Genomic DNA, 21,045 nt, shown 5'->3' with positions numbered 1-21,045 from the left:
CACTGAGGGCCCTGGGGTGATGCATTGAAGATGGTGGTTAAAACCACAAGTAACCAGTCTTATCAGAATCTGTTATTTATTCTACATTTTGCTTACTATACACCGAATATGCTATATAAATTTGGGCTAAGTTCTGATTCAAACTGCCCTAGATGTTAAAACCCAAATGCAGAACTAATCTCCACATGATGTGGCATGTCCTAAGCTACACCGTTATTGGGCTAGATTTATGGAAATGAATAAAATATTTCAGGTTGATATTCCTTTTGATCCAACCAATGTCATATTGGTGTGTAGGATTGATATAAATGGACAAAATATAATAGTTTCATTAAAGGGTTTACAACTGGACAGAAGACCAATAGCTATCAATTGGAAAGCAAATGATCCTCCGTGGGTAGCATCTCTAAAAAAAAAAGAATGAATACACTAGAGAAGGCTGAGAAATCCATGAGACACTAAACTATGGTCAATATGGTACTGTAATTATGGAATAGCTTGATAAGGGAAAGAAACCAAAAAGGGTGGGTATAAAACAAATGTAATTTGTACCCTGCCTTTCCATACATTGAGTGGCTATTGCGGTTTTTATCTTTTATGTGGAATTTGAAATAAAACATTTGTCAGATATTTTAAAGGAGAAGATGTGGGGACTCATTATGCACCTATGTCAATGAGGGAGCCTGGGCCCACTCAGAAGTGATGAGAGCATATGTGACAGCTCCTTCCAGGTGATCTAAAATGACAAACACATTTCCCCCCTAATTAATATAAACAAACAGACTGTCAATCACAACCAATGAAATTATTTAAGCAACAATTTATTTGCCATAAAATAACAAAACATTTCGGAACTGAATCCACTTTTGAAATGGCATAATTTTACACATCAGTGTCACTACATTACAATATCCGGAAAAATGTACAGTTTGCTTTGCATTATAAGTCAATCAAAGCTACATCACTATCAGTATTGCATGTCATTTTCAGATTTTTTTTTATGGGCAAGAAATTGAATTTATTGGTTAGGCAACAGTTGAATATTTATAGAGAATCACTATTACCTTTGTGACAGATTTTGTGGATAACTTTTTGGAAAATGAGGACACAACAAACAAGTACAATAAGACAAACTAAAACACAACCGATAGGGAAGACATCTTTGTTTAGACATCTTCTAACCCCATTAAAGGAGTTATCTCACTAACACAGTCCCTTTCCATTTGCCCTATTAGGGAATAAAGACATCATAGAGGAGGTTGATTATTCCATCTGCCCCTCTACGAGCCAGAGCAAAGAGCTGTTAACAAAGAGTTACCAGGCCTAGACAGCTGATCCTCGGGGGTTTCTGAAGCTGAACCGGCAATGACTAGCTGATCACCAGGCTGTTTTTATTTTTTACAAAAGGGGTTGTCTTCTTGAGTTATTCCCTTAAGAGAATAATTCAGTCATACGTGGCGTACTTGCCTTGTATTTCTACAGCGTATACAATCAATGTCCAATGGGGAAAAATTTCCGCAAATCAGAAAAATCTCTTAATTTCTTGTGCTGTAGAATATTTGTCCCATAGGCTTACATTGTACATTTTTTTTCAGCGTATTTTAAGCTGTGGAATACAAGGCAAATACGAAACATGACTGAACCCTTAATTACCAGGAGAGTAACCTCTTTATGCAACATTGTTGCATTGGGCTAAAAAATAAATAAATAAGAGGGTCCTAAATAATGACATTGGAGTGATTGTAAATATTACTTAAAGCGTAGTTGACATTTTAGGTGACTTTTCAGAATCAGCCGTCGTGTGTGTGTACATGAGGGATAACACTATTATCACCCATTAAGTGACTTGTATTCTGCATTTTTCCCCTCTGCAGGCCCCATCTCTAATTGTCTATTGGTGCTAGGATGTCTCCCATAAACAGTACACACAGAAAATAGAAGATCTGCTGTTCCCTCTTCCCCCTCTCCACAGACTTCTATGGGCAGGAGCTGTAAGCTGATCCCTCAGTGTAGGTGAAAAATCCATCTAATGTCTGCTTCTCTCAAGACTTATTTTAGCAGTGAATTGAGAGTGAGTGGTTAGTGCAGGAGACAGGGGAATGAGAAGTGACTGATAAGTGGAGAAAAAGGCATTTTTTTTCTGTAATGATATTTCCAAAGTATCTTCGCTTGTACTATTGATTTATGCAAAATTTGTTGAAACAGGGACTATAATGTCAAGTTAAAATGTAGCAAATGAACTGCAGGTTTACTTTATTTGACAAATCTGTTTGCTTAGGTAGAAGCTAGCTTTAAAGTGAACAAATGTAGCATTTCCCCATACAATTGTATTGGTTATTTTTTTTTAACCATGTGCTTATTTATACAACTGATCACAAACCATGACAGCCAAGATGAAATGTTCTGTGCTTACGCTTTTTACTGCTTTCAGAGACTGACTAACTTGAATGAGGCAGAGGTGCAATACCAGATGCAGCCCATGGACAAGAGTGGCGCAGATTTATTTTTTCTAATATCAAACAATCTCTTTAAATAATATGTAGTAATTATGCGGGTGTTTCAGTGGATTTAACTTATTTATTCCATAATGAAGTTTTCTAATATACTTTATTTTTCAAGAACTCATGATCGCCAAGAGCTGTTTGTAGTAAATGAATGGGATCCTCCATTGTTTCTTTACTTCTAGAGCATGAAAATTTGTCCTAGTCATGTGATTATCACACAGGTGCATGTCTCGTTACAAGGGTGAGCTCTGATAACTGTACTGTAACAAGCAATGCACCTGTGTGTTCAGGACATGGCCTGAACAGATTGCTATCCTCTAGAAGTAAACAATGAGAGGGCCTCATTCAATGACTACAAGCAAGGATCTTGAAAACCATCAAGAATTGATACAAAGTATATTAGACAACTCTACATATTCAACAAGTTTATAACTATTAATTATACAAAAAATAGGCTTTATTCGCTCAAACCAGAATACCCCTTGTAAGGACAAACTATTGGTAATGTCACTGCAACAAACTGCAAGCAAAACCAGCTGGCAAAATGAGGGTCATTTTCTGTACCCCCTACTGTAATATATTTGGCCATCAATTTCATATTATAAGGGTACTTGTGGACTAGTGTTCTCTTTTTAATAAGATCAAATTTGACTACATGTTCCAACAGTTCGGCTGCAAAAGCTATTTGTGTACCTTTTTATACAGAAACTGTTACCTCTATGCTGCGCAGTCTGAAAAAGTTAAAAAGGTCTCTATCCAATAGGGTTTAATTTACAGCATGCTGGATTTTACTAACAGTATAGCAAGTTCTGTTCCAAACACTATAATTTGAAGAGAGAATAGTTTATGGTGTTTCATTAGTAACTGGTGTATAGCGCAAAGACCTTTAGGCTGGGTTCACACGACCTATTTTCAGGCGTAACCGAGGCGTATTACCCCTCGATTTACGCCTGAAAATACGGCTCCAATACGTCGGCAAACATCTGCCCATTCATTTGAATGGGTTTGCCGACGTACTGTGCCGACGACCTGTAATTTACGCGTCGTCGTTTGACAGCTGTCTTTGGACGTAATTTGAGCCGTTTTTCATTGAATTCAATGAAGAACAGCTCTAAATTACGGCCGTCAATGACGCCTCTCAAAATGCGAGGGCGAGCAATTACGTCTGCAATTACGGAGCTGTTTTCTCCTGAAAACAGCTCCGTAATTTCAGACGTAAATGCATTTTACGTGTGCACATACCCTTAGTTGCATGTACATGTGACGCATTGTACACCACTAGTGTGCAACTTTTGCTAACTAAGGGCGGTTTTAGACAGCCATAATGTGGCTGAATTTTATCATCTGTATTACGCCCCAATGGTGATTTGAAATGGAGTTAGAAGAAATGTGGTAGGTCTTGGCATTGCAGCCTTAAAAAAAAACCTGCTAAAATGCAAACACATTACGGCCATCTGAAACTGACCTTATATGAATCGATAAAAATATAGCACCAAATGAGATCATTTAAAGGCATAATCATAGTGGACTTGTTTACTGTAGATAGTCCATTTCGTTACAACCAGGAAAGAGGAAATAAACTTGACATTTATTTAGCAAATTCATGATATTTTCAGTGCACAAAATATCTATTTTCCTCCATGACAAGTTCACTCATCTGTTTTATTACCTTTTTTTTCTTCAATAACAGATGGCATCATTAACCGCCCGGGTTCTGAAACAGTGCACTAACTTCCTACATTCAGCTTACTTGTGCTTGTAAAATATTCCTAATGAGCTAAAAGTGCAGAATTACAGACAATTCTTCATTCGCTTGAGGTTACTTAGAAATCTGATTCAATCAGGCGACCATAAAATAAGCAGAAAGACAACTTTGTGTTTAAATAAGGGACCAGAAGACATTAGACACAAAAATAGAGCACCACATACTATACAATAAAAGCACCACAACACATTTACAAAATAGTTCTTCTGTGTCGTCCACATACAAAATACAATATACTCCCAACTACGATCTGTATCATTTTATACCTCAGTAAAATAAAACTATAAAAATCTTCTAAATTAACGACAATGAAATATAGTGCATAAAAAAAACTTAATGCCAGCTATCAGTGCCAAAGGAAAACATTTCAGAAAGGTCAAGTGCAATCCTTGCTTTCCCAAATGAGCAGGTTTTTCAAACTGTGGTGCAGTTTTGCAAAAATGGCTCGATGTATTTTTAGTAATAGGAAAGAGTTGGATTGGAGGGGTTTGCTGGATTCAAAGGCTTAGTTAGCATCTAACTTTGCCATTTCCTGTACGTATATGCCTATGCTTTCACTGTCAAAAAGCACAAAATACACAGTCTTGATTGAAGAGGACATTGTAGACACAAAGTAGTTGGAAATCGCTTTCAGGATAAGCTGTGCGGCGGTCTGCTTTGGGAAGCCATTTCTGCAAAATCAAAAGGGTAGGAGATAAATTATCAGTGTTGAACTCAAACAGGATCAATACAAAAATGTAAAAAAAAAAAATATTACATAGGGCTATTGTCTAAGCAATGTAAAAAAAAAATAAAGAAATGAAAAGCAGACTACCCGTTTTATATTTAGGAGAAGCTACTTATTAAATGAAGCTTTAAACATATATTTATGTAAATCATGGACAATGCAAAAAGGTTCTCTGTATATTCCGTGCCAAGAATAATAAAATACTAACAACCCAAAAAAGTCAGCCATTTTTGCAATATTTGAAAATAAGTAAATATTAGATCACATATCTTTTTTTTTTTTTAATCCTAAAAAGTTACTTAAACGATAACTCCGATCTGCAATATACAGAGAAAAAGGAGTAGAGAATACGGGGTCCCAGCCCAACTGGAATTAAGAGTAAGGCATATCACCAGGAAGGGAGGGCAGCATGTAGCACAGGAAACTGTCAGTAACATGGAGTTGACAGCCCCAGGTACACTCATTGTACAGGAGTGGCACAGAAAAATGTATACTATGAGTCTTTATTCACATCACGTTTAAACACTAAAAAAAGGCCCCAAAAAAATCCTCTTACCTCAACATATCCTGAGATGACCAGATTTAAAAATGAAAAACAAAACAAAAACATAAGATGTCTATGCTATGTGTCTGTGTGGCCATCCAGTGGTTGTGATGTGGGTGGCAGCCTGTCAAGGGTTTTGCTAGCATGTCACGATATTGTATTGAAGTGGTTTCATGAGAATTTGGAATTCTCAACCAAATTCAAGCAAAGGTAAGGGTGGACACATCTGTTTTAGGCATGTACACCAGAAAAAGAAAAGTAACAAGACATATTTTGTACAGTACCTATAGGCTTTCTATGGGGCAGAGAAATGCCAAAAGTTTGTTCTTTTAGCATACATCTGGCAGGTTTATACCCGGATAATTTCGTTTTTTTTAACAGTATTGGGAAATGCAGACTTTTCTAGTGACACATACAATTTGCACTATATACATTTGGATCCTTCTAAAAAAAAAAAAAAAAGAGCAAAAGAAAAAACGGCAATTCCCCTTCTCTCAGTTCTAAGAAAAACAAAGTGGGCACTCTATGCCAGAAATTTGTATGAAATTTAGGAACGGTATGGCATTATAATTTGGGCATTGCATGGCACTATTGTTTAAATATGGTATAGCAGGATTATACAAGCACTGTGTTCCATGGTTATTTGAACCCTTTATAGCATTACAATTTACTGCTAACGCTGAATGGCACTCTTATTTGGGCACCATGGCTGAAATATTTTATGGGCACTATAACTTCCATTTTTTTTATGCAGTAGGGCTGGTATACTATGTTCACCCCTACACATACGCCAGGCTTAATTAACTGGCCCTAACAACGAAGTTAAAGGGGTTGTCTCATTGAGACAAAGTAGTTGAAAGCCCTGTACATATGCCCCATGTATATAGGCCCCATGTATAAAAGAAAGCCCTGTCCATATACCCCCTGTTCGTATGACAAATGTATAAAATAAATAGCCTGAATGGCAGCCATGTAATAATACATTTTCAGCGGCCAGACAAGGCTTCTTCTGGCAAAATTAGTACTACTGTGGCTCCATTATGACAATTGTATCTGATAAGACAACCATTTTAAGCACAATGTCCCATGCTTCCCTTAAGTCATGCTCATGGGGGTCTAAAGAGGCAGATTTTTATGTTATGTCCATGGTCCCTTCACTGAGGGTCTGATTTAGCGGATACATTCAGCACTGAAATGGAGGGTACAAGATGTCCACTGGCGGCTTTCTTGAGTACTAGGCAGATACATTTTACAGGCAGGTACTTGGACAGTAATGTGAGAGGACCAGTGAAATAACCCTGCAAATAATAGTTTAGATCAGTTTTTCACGGACATCTACAGTAAACGATTGTTCGTAACAGCACTCAAACTTGAATATCTCATTTTGAATGAAGTTAGGCTATAAAGTGAGTTTGCAAGCAATTATTTTTTCAGCCCAAAAAAAAAATTGATATTTAAGTTTCAACATCCCAAATAGAAAATGATACCTTCATTTAAGTGATCATGAAGAGAATGATAGAAAGTGACAAATGGGCTATTTATGATGGATAAAACTGTAAAAAGAAGGTTCTTAAAGTACAAATGTGGGATTTGTACCAACATTACACATATAAAAATACTGTGCAAAAGTTGTGTTTCATTTCAGCTCTGTGAACATAACTCTTTTTTTCGCTCCTTGAAGTAGAACATGATTTATTTGATCCTTCTGCCCAAAGCATAATCCTATTCTGCAGTTATAAAGAGGAATTAAGCTGTTTCTGTTGCTTTCAGAAGTCGTGTCTGCCTGACAGATGTTTTCAGTTCAGCAGCTGCACCACTAAAAGTACTGTATATTGTTTTCATAATGCAGTTTGACTTCGAGTTCTTTTTATAAATAAGCTTATTTTTTCAAATGTATCTTGGACAACATACCCTATACTGGTGCAGTTCTACTACTCCAGTGGTAAAAACAAAAAATTTCAGACTTTTTATGGTGGCAATTTATGATAGTACAACCAAAAACCCTTAGGGTATGTTCACACGTAGTCAACCAAAACGTCTGAAAATCCAGAGCTGTTTTCAAGGGAAAACAGACCCTGCTTTTCAGACGTTTTTTACCAACTCGCATTTTTACCAACTCATTTTTTTACCAACTCGTTTTTGGAGCTGTTTTCATTGGAGTCTATGAGAAAACAGCTCCAAAAACGTCTGAAAGAAGTGTCCTGCACTTCTTTTGACGAGGCTGTATTTTTACGAGTCGTCGTTTGACAGCTGTCAAACGACGACGCGTAAATAACAGGTCGTCTGCACAGTACGTCGGCAAACCCATTCAAATGAATGGGCAGATGTTTGCCGACGTATTGTAGCCATATTTTCAGACGTAAAACGAGGCATAATACGCCTCGTATACGTCTGAAATTTGGCCGTGTGAACATACCCTTATAGTGCTTAAATCTGCCTGACATGTGGTTAATGGCATAACAGAATTTAGAACTATATATATATAAAAACATTCCTTAGAATATAGATATTTTGGTGACATCTACAGTGTTCCACCATAACATTAAAACCACCTAATAATGTGTAGGTTCCCCACGTGCTGCCAAAACAGCTCTGACTCGACGAGTCACGCACTTCACAAGACCTCTGAAGGTTCCTGTGTATCTGGCACCAAGACGTTAGTAGCAGATCCTTTCTGTCCAATAAGTTGGGAGGTATGGCCATAAGGGCAGTACTTGGTCTGCAACAATGTTTCGGTATGTATCTAGGTAACATCCTCATTAATGCCAGGACTCTAGGTTTCCCAGCAGAACATTGCCCAGAGCATCACACTGCCTCCGCCAGCTTGCCTTCTTCCCATGGTGCATCCTGGTGCCATCTTTTTCCCAGGTAAGCGCCGCGCACGAACCCATCCACATGATGTAAAAGAAAACGTGTTTCATTAGACCAGGTCACCTTTTTACATTGCTACATGGTCCAGTTCTGGTGCGGACATGCCATTGTAGCCACTTTCGGCAGTTGACAGGGGTTAGCATCGGCACGCCGCCTGGTCTGTGGCTACACTGCCCCAAACACTGAAAGCTACAATGCACTGTGAGTTCTAACACCTTTCTATCATGGTCAGCATGACCTTTCTTTTTTAATCAATTTATGCTATGGTAGCTTTTCTGTGGGATCAGTCCAGACAGGCTAGTTCGCCTCAATAAGCTTTGGGTGCTCATGACCCTTTTGCTAGTTCACCGACTGTCCTTCCTTGGGCCACATATGGTAGGTACTAACCACTGCATTCCGGGAAAACCCTAGAAGACCTGCTAATTTGGTGATGCCCTGACCAAGTCTTCTAGCCATCGCAGCCCTTGTCAAAGTCGCTCTACACTGGGCCATTTTTTCTGCTTCCAGCACATCAACTTCAAGAAGGGACTGTTCACTTGCTGCCTAAAAATACATCACCCCTTGACACGTGCCAATGTAAAAAGATAATCAATGTTATTCACTCCACCTGTCAGTGGTTTTATCCCCTAAGGACGCAGCTATTTTTAACCTTGAGGACGCAGCGTTTTTTTTTGTTTTCTCATCATGTGTTCCCGGGGCCACAACTATTTTTAGTTTTTCCATCGGCATAGCTGTATGAGGGCTTGTTTTTTGCGGAACAAGCCATATTTTTTAAAGGGTATGTACACCTTTGAAAGGGATTTTTTTTTTTTAAATCAAAAGGTCAATCAGTGTGTTTGGTGCATTATTAAAAATTATTTTTACTTTTTGAGATACAGCTGCTCTGTATTCTCTATACAGAGCAGCTGTATCGTTCGCGGAGACCTAAATCTGTCAGTCCCGCGGACCTGACCGGATCTGCGTGTCTCTGATCTGTCACATCCAATTTATGACCCGCTTTCATGCTGTAACGTCTATGGCCGGGGGTCGTCGTTTAGACTTGCCCCTTGACGATCCCGGCCATGGACATCTCTCTTCAGGGCATCAGCTCCCTCCAGGGAGACGCCAGCACGGTCTTTCGGGTGCACGGCCATAAAGGGCCAGTACGCGTCCAGCTGTCACCCATCAGTTATCAGCCCAAATGGTTGCTGGACTAGAATAAGGGGCTCTGCCCACTGGTTCTTTGCCTGAGCGTTTTTGTATACCTAAGTTTGTCTTGCAAATGGTCTCCCAGTGTTTTCCAGTTCCCAGTGTTACCCATTCCTGCGGTCTGTACCCTGTATCCTGTGCTATCGTATCTACAAGTGAAAGTCAAGTCGTGCCTCCCGCTGCATCCGCGGTGTCACCTGCTGTGAAAGTCAAGTCGTGCTCCCGCTACTGTCTACATTGCCTCAGGTATCCGTTCTGAACTATAGACATTGTTTTGTACCTTGTTGGCCAGTTGCTACTCCGCTACGCGGTACGGCCCAGTGGGTCCACACCCCGCGCCGTGACACATGCAGAATACACAGCAGCCGTATCTCAAAAAGTAAAAATAATTTTTAATGAAAACTAAACTTAAAGTTGCACCAAACAGACTGATTGACCTTTTTATAAAAATAAAAAAATCACCTTTCAAAGGTTTACATAGCCGTTAATGGTACCGTTGTCGGGTACATTTAATGTATTAGTAATAAAGACACTTCCGTTGTTTCTTGGATTTTATTTTTACGTTGTTTACGGTGCAGTAATACAGACATGTAAAGTTTATTCTGTGGGTTGTTACAATTACAGCGATACTAAATTTATATAGATTTTTTATGTTTTTCTACTTTTTTACATGAAAAATATATTTGAATTTGTTTCGCCACATTCTGAGGGCCATAATTTTTTTTTTCTTATCAGCGGAGATGTATGAGTTGAATTTTTAAATGCCACCATTGTGGGGTACATAGTACTTATTGATTAAAAGGGGTTGTCGGCATAGGACGGTTTTTTATACTAATGACCTATCCACAGGAAAGGTCATCAGTATATAAAATCGGTGGTGGTCTGACACCCGCACCTGGTGTCGATCAGCTGTTCCAGCTGTCTCCAGTTGGAAGCAGATGGCTCGGTATGCTGCAGAGCGGCCGTGCTGCAAAATTGCAACTCAGCAACTATTCACTTGAATAGGAGAACAGCTGCAGAACTGCAGCACGCCCGCTATACTGTGACCGGAGCCAACTGCTTCCGGCACGGACATCTGGTGCCCGGAGGCAGCCGAAACATCTGATCAGTGAGTGGTCCAGGTGTCGGACCTCAACCGATCACATACTGATGACCTATCCTGTGCCCAGACAACCCCTTAAACTTTTATAAAAAACAATTTGTGGGGAGTATTAAAAAAAAAAACCCCAGCAATTCTACCATAGTTTTTTGTGTTTTAAATTTACATCATTCACAGTGCGGCATAAATAACATGTTACCTTTATTCTATGGGTTGGTACCATTAGGGTATGTGCACACGACCTATTTTCAGATGTAATTCAGGCGTTTTACGCCTCGATTTACACCTGAAAAGACGGCTCCAATACGTCTGCAAACATCTCCCCATTGCTTGCAATGGGTCTTACGATGTTCTGTGCAGTCGAGCTGTCATTTTACGGGTCGCTGTCAAAATATGGCGCATAAAATTACGGCCGCGTCAAAGAAGTGCAGGACACTTCTTGGGACGTAATTGGAGCCGTTTTTCATTGACTCCAATGAAAACCAGCTCCAATTACGTCCGTAAAAAACGCCGCGAAAAATACGGGCACTTGTAAAAAAGTCTGAAATTCTGGAGCGGTTTTCTCCTGAAAACAGCTCCGTAATTTCAGACGTATTTGGCGTTGTCGTGTGCACATACCCTTACGGTGATATCAAGAATGTAGTTTTTTTAATGTTTTAATACTTTTGCACAATAACAACACATTTAATGAAAAAAAAAAAAAGGTTTTATCTCACCACATTATAAGAGCCATAACTTTATATTTATGTCAATGTAACCGTATGAGGGATTATTTTTTGTGGGACGAGTCATATTTTTTTTATAGAGCCATTTTGGGGTACATATAATCTATTGATTAACCTTCATAAATTTTTGGGGGATGGGGGAAATGGAAAAAAAGCTAGTCCGCCATTGTTTTTTTGCGTTTTACTTTACGCCATTCATCGAATGGTTTAAATAATGTGTTGATTTTTTTTTATACGGGTCGTTACGATCACAGCAATACCATATATGTGTATTTTATCTTCTTTAACACTTTTGATAAATAAAACCACCTTTTATGGAAAAAATGGTTTTATTTTGTTTTTTACTGTGAACAACGCCCCCTCCTAGTAAACGTTATTAGACTACTATTTTTGACTACTATTTTTCGCACTAGGAAACGTTAAAATGTGATCTAAGGATCCCTTTATTTAATTATTTTGGTATACAAAGTATACCAAAGCATTATTGATTGTCAGCGTAAAACAGGCAATTTAATAGAAATTTAGTCATGGCAACCTGGGGGCCTAACCCCCGGTTGCCATGGCAACCCTTCGGCACCCCTCGATCTGGTCATCGGGCACCGATGGGGGGCAGAGGGGCCCCTACATCTGTAGCCACTTAGATGATGCGGTCGCCGTTAGCCACGGTATCTAAGGGTTAAACGGCTGGGATCAGAGGTATCTCCGATCCCGGCCGTTACAGAGGTATGATGGATATATATATATATATATATATATATATATATATATATATTTATTTATTTATTTATAAACACACACACACACACACACACACACACACACACACAAACGCCTGTCTGAATAGAGCCTATTAGAGAGGAAATTATAATTTGCAGAAATTATGCAGGTCGAAGGAAAATATAAAAAATGTGGAGATTAGACACAATACTTCCGGCTACACTACGTCGGATATACATCTTCAGCTGCCTAAGGGAGCATTGTGATTTTGTAATATTTCTTATACAGATCTGCTGAAAGTCTTACCATATTATTATAGCTGTTTTCTATTGAAATTAATAGAAACCCTAAGTGCAATTTGCATGCATAGCTGCAAGATTGCATGCACACTGTAATATGGGTGTTCTTATCTCAGTGTAGACCAATAAGGTACTGGGCCCTGACTATGAGTAACATGAACGCGAAAGAGATGGAAGATGGAGTAGAGAGCAGAAGTGTAGATGTATAAATACGTTTAATTAACGGGTAACCAAAGACACATTTACATGGCCTCCAAAATGGTTAGAATTTCAAACTATATTCCAAGATTAGGATATGTCCACATAAAGGAAATTTTGTTGAGAAATCGGTCGCGGATTCCGCCGCAAAATTCCGCCCCTCAATTTAATTGAGGGTAGGATGCTTCTGTTCCCCGCTAGCTGATTTCTTCAGCTAGCAGGAAAAAGAAGCGCCATGCTCAATGTTCGGGTGGCTTCTGCTCAAATCTCCTATTGAAGTCAATGGGAGGGAGGAATTTTTCTGCCGACTAAGTGAAAGGAAACACTTATGAGCACATGTTTATTATTATTCAAGTAGGGAGGCCCTATAATAATTTAACTTAAAAGCGCATCTGTCACCTCAATATACTGCTATAGGTGAGGGCACTGTATTGCAGGAACAGATAAGTTCTTCGGTCAGCCAAAATGGCACAATAAAATATTGTGCCCTTTTGACTAACAGAAGCGATCAAAGAATACACTGGACTCATAGTTACCAGTCCGGCGTATTCATGAGCAGAGTGCTCCCCCTACCTTCCCTGGCTCTCGGCAGTGGTTGACTGACTGCTACATTTGCAGATACACAGCAGCCAGCCCTCAATTGCTGTGAGGAGGGTTGGTGGTGCTCTACTCGTGAAAACACCGGACTGGTAACTAGAAGTCCAATTTATTCTTTGTTCGGTCCTATCAGTCAAATGGCACAATATTTTTTTGTGCCATTTTGGCTAATAGGAGAACGGATCTGTCCCTGTTATATGCTGCTCTTACTGGGGAAGCATATTGATGAGATAGAATGTGAGTCTCATAGAGAAACTGTCTTCCGGTCTACACATAAGACGCTGTGTGAATTGGAAAGTCAGTTTACAGGTCACGTGGTTTTAATAATATAGATAAGTATTAACAAGTGATCAATTCTAGGAACAGCTAAGTTTCTTTTGTCAGAAGAATGGAGGTAACATAGACTAGAATACAGTTCAGCGCACTATTTTAATCCAGAACCTGAGAAGGTAAAGAAAGGAAGGGTAAGTCAAAATGAGGTGAGGCATTATAATGGTGGAGATGGAAAGATCGACTCAAATTCTATGCAGTGCAAAGGAGGAGATATGAAACAGACTTACAAAGCTATGGGTTATAGGAAGGATAGGAACTTTATTTCTTTGCTAGCCTTCTACTTCATGACTTTTGCCCAGAGCATGTGACCAGTGTGGCTCCACATAGTCAATATGGCGGAATATTATAAAACCACATGTCACCTCATTCATGTGAGTCTCTATCGGCTTCCCTAAAGCACACTGAACTAATTGTATGTAGGAGTAAGAAAGTATAAGCCTCATTGTCAGTTCTCTTTTTTACAGCTTTCTGTGTGTTGGATTTGCATGGGTTTGAATGCTTTGTTATAGAAGGTAGGACAGCAGAAAAAGAAATACAAAAACTGGAAATCGCCTTGTAAACTGGAAGACATGGACTGCTGGTAATTCAGTACTAGTATTATTACTGGAAGTTGAAGAGTGCTAAAACAAAACTTTTTTATGAGTTATTATTTTAAAAGTCTATATGTCACAATGGTTTTAATAAAATAGAGAACCAAACTGTTTCAAGAAACAATTTCAAGCTAAAAAAAATATATCCAATTCCTACCATAGTTCAGGTGTTCTTATTGATGTATACGGTGTGGAAGGAAAATATTTCTGTGGGAGCCAAGACCAAAAAAATTGACCCTAGGTGCCGAGACCTGAGATGCGCAGGCATCCTAGCGTACTGGAATCAGTAAACATACTTGCCACTGCAAAGGATGCAATAGCTCCAAACAAATTTATTTTTAGTCTTCTCTGCCCAAGTCCCACTCCCTGGGTGAATCAACAGAAGAAACGCGCCAGAAGCACAGGGCCGAATTGGGGTATATTAGGAACAGGTTCCTGCATAGGGCCGCACTTTTCAGGGCGATTACCCTATTTCTCAAGAATTGCAAGACTAGGAAAAAAAGAATAGGGTACATTTTTTTGGTCCTCTTTGCTATCACAGGAGTATTTTTCTTCCACACATTATACATCCATAGTACGCCTGAACTGCATCAGGAACTGGATATTTACTTTTTTGGAGCTTGAAATTGTTTGGTTATTAGAATCATTGTGAAATATGGAATTTTTAAAATAACAACTCATTAAAAATGATGTTTTAGCACTCTGCACCTTGCAGTGATAATACGGACTTATGCAGTGGAGCCTTTTTGCTTGTATTGATGAATCCTTAGGCTGTGTTCACACGGAGTTTTTTTGACACGTTTTTTGACGCGGAAAACGCGTCGGAAAACGCGCCAAAAACGACCCAAAATGACTCCCATTGATTTCAATGGGAGACGGAGGCGTTTTTTTACCGCGAGTAAAAAAAAACGCCTCGCGGCAAAAAGAAGGGACATGACCCTTCTTGATGCGGTTTCCGCGTCCAAATCAATGGGGACACGTCAAAAAACACCTCGAACTAGTGAGGTGTTTTCTGACGAGTATATTGCCGAGTGTTTTGGAGGAGTTTCTTGCAGGAGTCGTCTCCTGCTGCTAGTCCAGCCCAGAAAGGGGCTGTCATTTCCTGTCTGCTCGTGGAGGCTGAAAAACATCGTGGACAGAACTCAGGGATACAGAAAACCGAAGTCCTGCATCCAAATCGAATCCAAGTAAGTGCACTTGCTCCTATGTTCCATACATGCTATACATGTATGGAGACGTGCATTTTTTTTTTTTGCATTTTTTTAAATGTTTTTTTTTTACATTTTTAAATTTTGTTATGCAGTTGTTCATGTATGTCATCTCTTTTTTTTTTTTAACATTTCAGGAACAGACATGACAACAGCAGAGGTGTACCACCGAATGGACATTGATGTTGGGAAATTGATTCAAGAAGTAAGTATACTTTTTTTATTTTTATGTGGGCCTGTTCACATCAGCGTGGTTTCCGCTGAGGGGTTCCGTCGGTGCTTTCAGTCAGGGGAACCCCTCAACAGAAAGGCAAGTGTGAAGTGGTGACAGATCCGTTGCTAATGGTTTCTGTTTGTCCCCGTTGTGCAAAGGGTTCTGTCGTTTCGACGGAACCAATACCGCAGTGTAGGGAATCCCATTAGCAACGGATCCATCAGCATTGAAGTCAATGATGATGCAAACAGAAAACAATGTTTTTTTTAATGTGGGTCTGTTCACATCAGCGTGGTTTCTGCTGAGGGGTTCCGTCAGTGCTTTCAGTCAGGGGAACCCCTCAACGGAAAGGCAAGTGTGAAGTAAGTTCCGTTTGCATCACCATTCATTTCAATGGTGACAGATCCGTTGACAGAAGGATGTCAGGCTGGGTTCACACGACCATGTTACGTCCGTAATGTACGGAACGTATTTCGGCCGGAAGACCCGGACCGAAGACAGTGCAGGGAGCCGGGCTCCTAGCATCATAGTAATGTACGATGCTAGGAGTCCCTGCCTCGCTGCAGGACAACTGTCCCGTACTGTAAACATGATTACAGTACGGGACAGTAGTTCCACGCAGAGGCAGGGACTCCTAGCGTCGTACATCACTATGATGCTAGGAGCCCCGCTCCCTGCACTGTCTTCGGTCCGGGTCTTCCGGCCGAAATACGTTCCGTACATTACGGACGTAACATGGTCGTGTGAACCCAGCCTCATGCATGTGAAAACCTCGGCAAAAACAGCCTGAAAAACCGCCTGGAAAACTGCCTCAAAAACCACGTCAAAAACCACATCAAACATGAAAACCTCCAGGGTCAGTTTTTACAGGAGGAATTTTCCTCCTGCAAAAAACTCCGTGTGAACAGGGCCTTACTATTCACACATACCTACTAATTCAGTACCCAACAAGTAAGCAACGTATTTACAATGCAATTAAATTTTTATGTCGATTATATTTATACACGGTAAAAAGTGAATTTACTCTTACACCATTGGTACTAGCTATAACAGTAAAACATCACTCACCTTCCACTGCCAATTGAAGGGAAGGCAATTGATTTAATTTTTTTCTCATCTGCCAAAGCCAAGCAGTTCTTCACTGTCTTCTCCAGCAGTTCTTCACACTGGTCAGAGCCCCAACTTGGGCTGTTGCAGTGGATTACAAATTTTGCCGGCAATCCATGACCTGAACTTACTGCGGCTGAAAATACACAAGAGACAAGAAATATTAGTGTGAGCAGGATTGTGCCAACTTGATAACGGTCTCCTGCTTGTCCAAAAAGTTTTGTGTCTTATGCAATAGTATTTCTTGACTAGGTAAAAGGGAGGTCTGGTTTAGAAACCCACTTTTAAATACCCCATTAGGGAATTCTGAATTAATAGAAAGTTTCCTTTGTTCAGGACCCTCATCTATTAGCCAAGGTAGAGAGCACCTACAAAGTGCCTCTCTCGCTATCAGAAAGGCATTGTCCAATGCAGAGAACCTCTGTAAGAAATTACATTCTGCAACATAACAAGAGCAAGCAACTCTATCAGCAAAAGTATAAGAAGTGTTAGGTCAAGTAGGACCAGGACTTTAGCATCGTATAGAGCTTTAAAGCGGTTGGCCAGGAAAAAAATATTTTCTAAAAGTGTCCCCCAGCCTTGGTTTGCCTTCCCTAAAACCCCCTACATACTTTCTAATCAGTATTGATCTCAATCGCCAATGCTGCTCTGTTTGTTTACATCCCTTGCTTCTGGTCCTGGCTGTTTCCTGTCTTGTAACCCACCATTCCCATGATCCCTTGCTGCATCTGAGGAGACAGCTTACATCCCTCCTTCCTCCCTCCACAGCATTCCAGCTATTTGCATACTTGCATGCCCATCTGTAGTCTCAGGGTCCTTCCCTGCTCTAATTACAGTTACCCAGCTCCCTGCACTGTCACACACAACCAGTAATTATCACACAGGGGGGATGGGGGTTATGTACAGGGATGTTGAGGGTAATACACAGGGATGATGGGGGTTATATACAGGGATGATGAGGTAATACACAGGGATGATGGGGTAATACACAGGGATGATGAGGTCTGGGGCCATGGGGGGCGGCGTGGGAAATGAGAGGAGAAGGGAAGGCAGTGCGGGAACTCTGAGATAGGAGAAGGGGGCGTATACAAGCAGAGACAACGTTCCGTGTCTCTGCTCAGCCAGTACTTCCTGCTGTGTAGAGACACAGCGCGTCATCAACTATGTTTACAGGTGGCAGGACCAGAGGAGGCGGAGCTCTGAAGAGCTCATGAAACATCCGCCCGGCCCACTGTCTGTAAATGTGGTGTCTTTCTCAGCCGGAGATGCTGTCTGAGTAAAGACACGGAACATCACAGGAAATGAAAAATTTACTCTCGGTGCGGTTACGTGACCGCAGATCAGAACAGAGTAACGCTGCCACAGGTAAGCAGACATTATATTAGAAATGTGCTTAAATATGTCCAATAAAGTTAAAATATAAATAAAATGTATTCCTGGACAACTCCTTTAAGTTCAACACAACTATTAATAGTGTAGCAGCTATTTCACCTACTGAGAGTAACAACCATCCCGCTTTTAATACTGTATCATAACATGAGTAGAATTAAAGGGATAATCCAATTTTTTTATGTTATGGCATAAAGCTAGCAGACACCTTGAAAGGCAGACCTTTCAGACCACCACTAATCACGAGAATGTAGGCACTTAGGTCTATTCTTCTGAATGTGGCTGTGTTGTAGTTTTTTAAACAGTGGGTAGTGGGGAGCGTTGCCGGGCAGAGAAATACTGTGAAGAAGCAGAAGTGATCAATTGCTGCTCCTTGATTCTGAGGATTGATGTAGTTCGTGGGAGTCGGACCCCACTGTTTAGTAAGTGATGGCATATCCTACTTATGTGCCATCCCCTACTATCATGGGAATACCCCTGTAAATTATGTCAACATTTCTTAAACACCTTGAGTATGAAGGTCCTGTAAAAGAATGCCGATCAAAACACAGGAAAGGCGTTAAAGAAGTGAGCAATGACACTCAGGCTTCAAGAGAAATATACAAGTAGCCCGTTTACGTTGTCATCTTTAATTTCCTACACATTATTAGTATAACATAAATTTCATTGGAACCATACTACAACTGAGATTTTAACATTGACGAGAACTATCTTGCTCTGTCTTCAGTCAGAGATAATACATCATCCTAATAAAATATTATCCATGGACTCCCACCGGACTGTATTGCCAACAGTTTGTTACATCAGAAAGTGTCCTCTCCATCTGACCTACATTTATTAAAGCACCTCTAGCTAGTAGGAAGCTTCAGATTTATGGATGTATACCAGATGTTCTCAGAGCTTTTTAGGTAATAAGTTGCCATCAAATCATCTGCTCTTGCAACCAAACCAATATATTTTACCCGGTAAGAGAAATTATCAGTAATGATTGTATGCCTTTGATGCTCCTCCATCTACACAAATCCAGATATATCATGTATGCCCCATTATTCTATGGAAGTCATTTATCCTGTGGTCATATCAACATGTGTGCTCACTGTAGTCTTTCAAAGATCTCAATTATGAAATTTCTTAGCAAACATGGTCATAAAATCTTATCGAAACGGTGATTTTCACAGTTATACTGAACCGCTCGGTGTCATGATACATCTGCAGATTTAAAGTTAAACAATTCAAGACACTGCTGTGCAATAATATTGCAATATGTGCACATAATTGAAAGCCAGTGTTCTTCAGATCAACATCTTTCAGGAGGTGACCAAAAAACCTGCTTTTATTTGGTATGAACACGCTCATTCCTTCTACGTTATTGCTTTTCTTTTTCTGTACAGACATAAAAGAGCCATCATCAAGAACGAAAATTAAAGTGATTGCAGGAAAACCAGGGTCACCTATAAATTTCATAGAGTGAGGGGAGTACCAGGAACAATTGTGCAGTTGGGCGTTGTTCCCTAACATATTGAAGAAGTTGAGCTCTGGACATTTCCAATTTGTTCTAATTTATGTTCCACTGTTTCATTTGGCATATGGAGAATGCTTCATAAATTCAAGAGAAATCTAATAAAACAACCTGACATTCCTGTAATCAGATGGGGAATTATATGCAAAATGTGGCAACTTAAGTGTTTCACCTTAGCACTACAACTTTTCCTCTAGAATTAAAAGTTGTCCATGGTGTGTGTCTGAAGTTTTCTTGTCCTTGAAAGGGCACGCACTTAGGGAACTTTGCAGGTTAACAAAAAGCAGCCAGTGGTTTATAAACTGTGTAAACCATTATCACAATTGTAAATCGAGTGGAAGAGTGCATACAATGGATTGGTTCCATGAAACAGCCCCTTATATAAAACTTTCTCTTTGCTGATTATTCCACCATGTGAAAATGTGTATATATTTTTTGCACATTTTAAGCATTCACTTAAAATGAACCTGGTTACATCCATTTAATCAGCTTTTATATGTGATGTCCTGTTAATAGTCCAAAAATATAATTTATTTCATTTTAACCTGCATTCAAGTCTCACTATATACCAAATTCCGGCTAAAAAATCCCAGAAGCCGTTAGTCTTATAAAATAACATATTGATAATCAACAATTGAAAAAAATACAAAAAGCTAGGTGCAAGTGGCTACTGGCCTCCTAGAATTGTTCAGCCCTGATTTCGCTGGTGTAAGCAAAGTTTCCCTTATCCCATAGGGATTCTATGGAACACTATAACGTTTATTGAATTGATCACTGGTTGTGCTTATACTTTATACTTGTTCTATAGAAAAATAGTCCATAAAGCAGATCTTGGAATCCAGCTACTTGTATCCATGGATTTGAGCATTTCTATGTGAACTATTAAAAAAAACTTACCCACAATGCATGATTGTAAAGCATGATGCGCAGACTTCGGCTACATACACACAGCCGTTTAAATTTTGTGGCCCCTAAACTACGGATCTGTAAAACACAAGCAGCACACGGATGGCATACACATGGTTTTCACGTTGCCAAAGACTTGAATGGGCAAGACCGGCCACAAACATTAACAGGAATAGGACCTGCTTTGAGTTTTGCGGCCCAGTCCCACAGCCCTCACATGGATCCGTGAAAAACAGGGTAGTGTGCATGGGGCTATAGAAATGAATGGGTCAATGTGCTACCAATTAACCCCTTCCCGATATTTTCTGTATGGATACGTCATGGAAAGCTAATGCTTCCCGCATTTTGCCGTATCCATACGCCAAATGCTTGGCACCGGCTCAGAAGCTGAACCGGTGCCATCATCGCTGGATGTCAGCGGTATCTTACAGCTGACATCCGGCTGTAATGGCGGGGACCGAAATTAGCTTTGATCCCCGCCATTAACCCCTTAAATGCAGCGCTCAAACGCGATCGCTGCATTTAAGGCGTTTGCAGGTCATCAG

The 21,045-nt window shown here is 40.0% G+C and overlaps 1 protein-coding gene across 4 annotated transcripts in view; it reads right to left on the bottom strand.

The window, feature by feature from the left end:
- Positions 1–1,518: 1,518 nt before the first annotated feature.
- Positions 1,519–21,045, bottom strand: part of MACROH2A1 (macroH2A.1 histone) — a 66,558-nt gene continuing 47,031 nt past the window's right edge. For all 4 annotated transcript variants that reach the window (XM_075856314.1, XM_075856313.1, XM_075856315.1 and 1 more), the window contains 2 exons: positions 16,648–16,822; positions 1,519–4,940 (listed from right to left, as the gene is read on the bottom strand). In XM_075856314.1, the coding sequence (XP_075712429.1) occupies positions 4,775–4,940; positions 16,648–16,822 (341 nt within the window). In that variant the 3' untranslated portion in view covers positions 1,519–4,774. The remainder of the gene's footprint in view (positions 4,941–16,647; positions 16,823–21,045) is intronic.

The sequence above is a fragment of the Rhinoderma darwinii genome, chromosome 3, assembly GCF_050947455.1.
Source record: "Rhinoderma darwinii isolate aRhiDar2 chromosome 3, aRhiDar2.hap1, whole genome shotgun sequence".
Classification (NCBI taxonomy): domain Eukaryota; kingdom Metazoa; phylum Chordata; class Amphibia; order Anura; family Rhinodermatidae; genus Rhinoderma; species Rhinoderma darwinii.
This window is presented reverse-complemented; position numbering and strand designations above follow the sequence as displayed.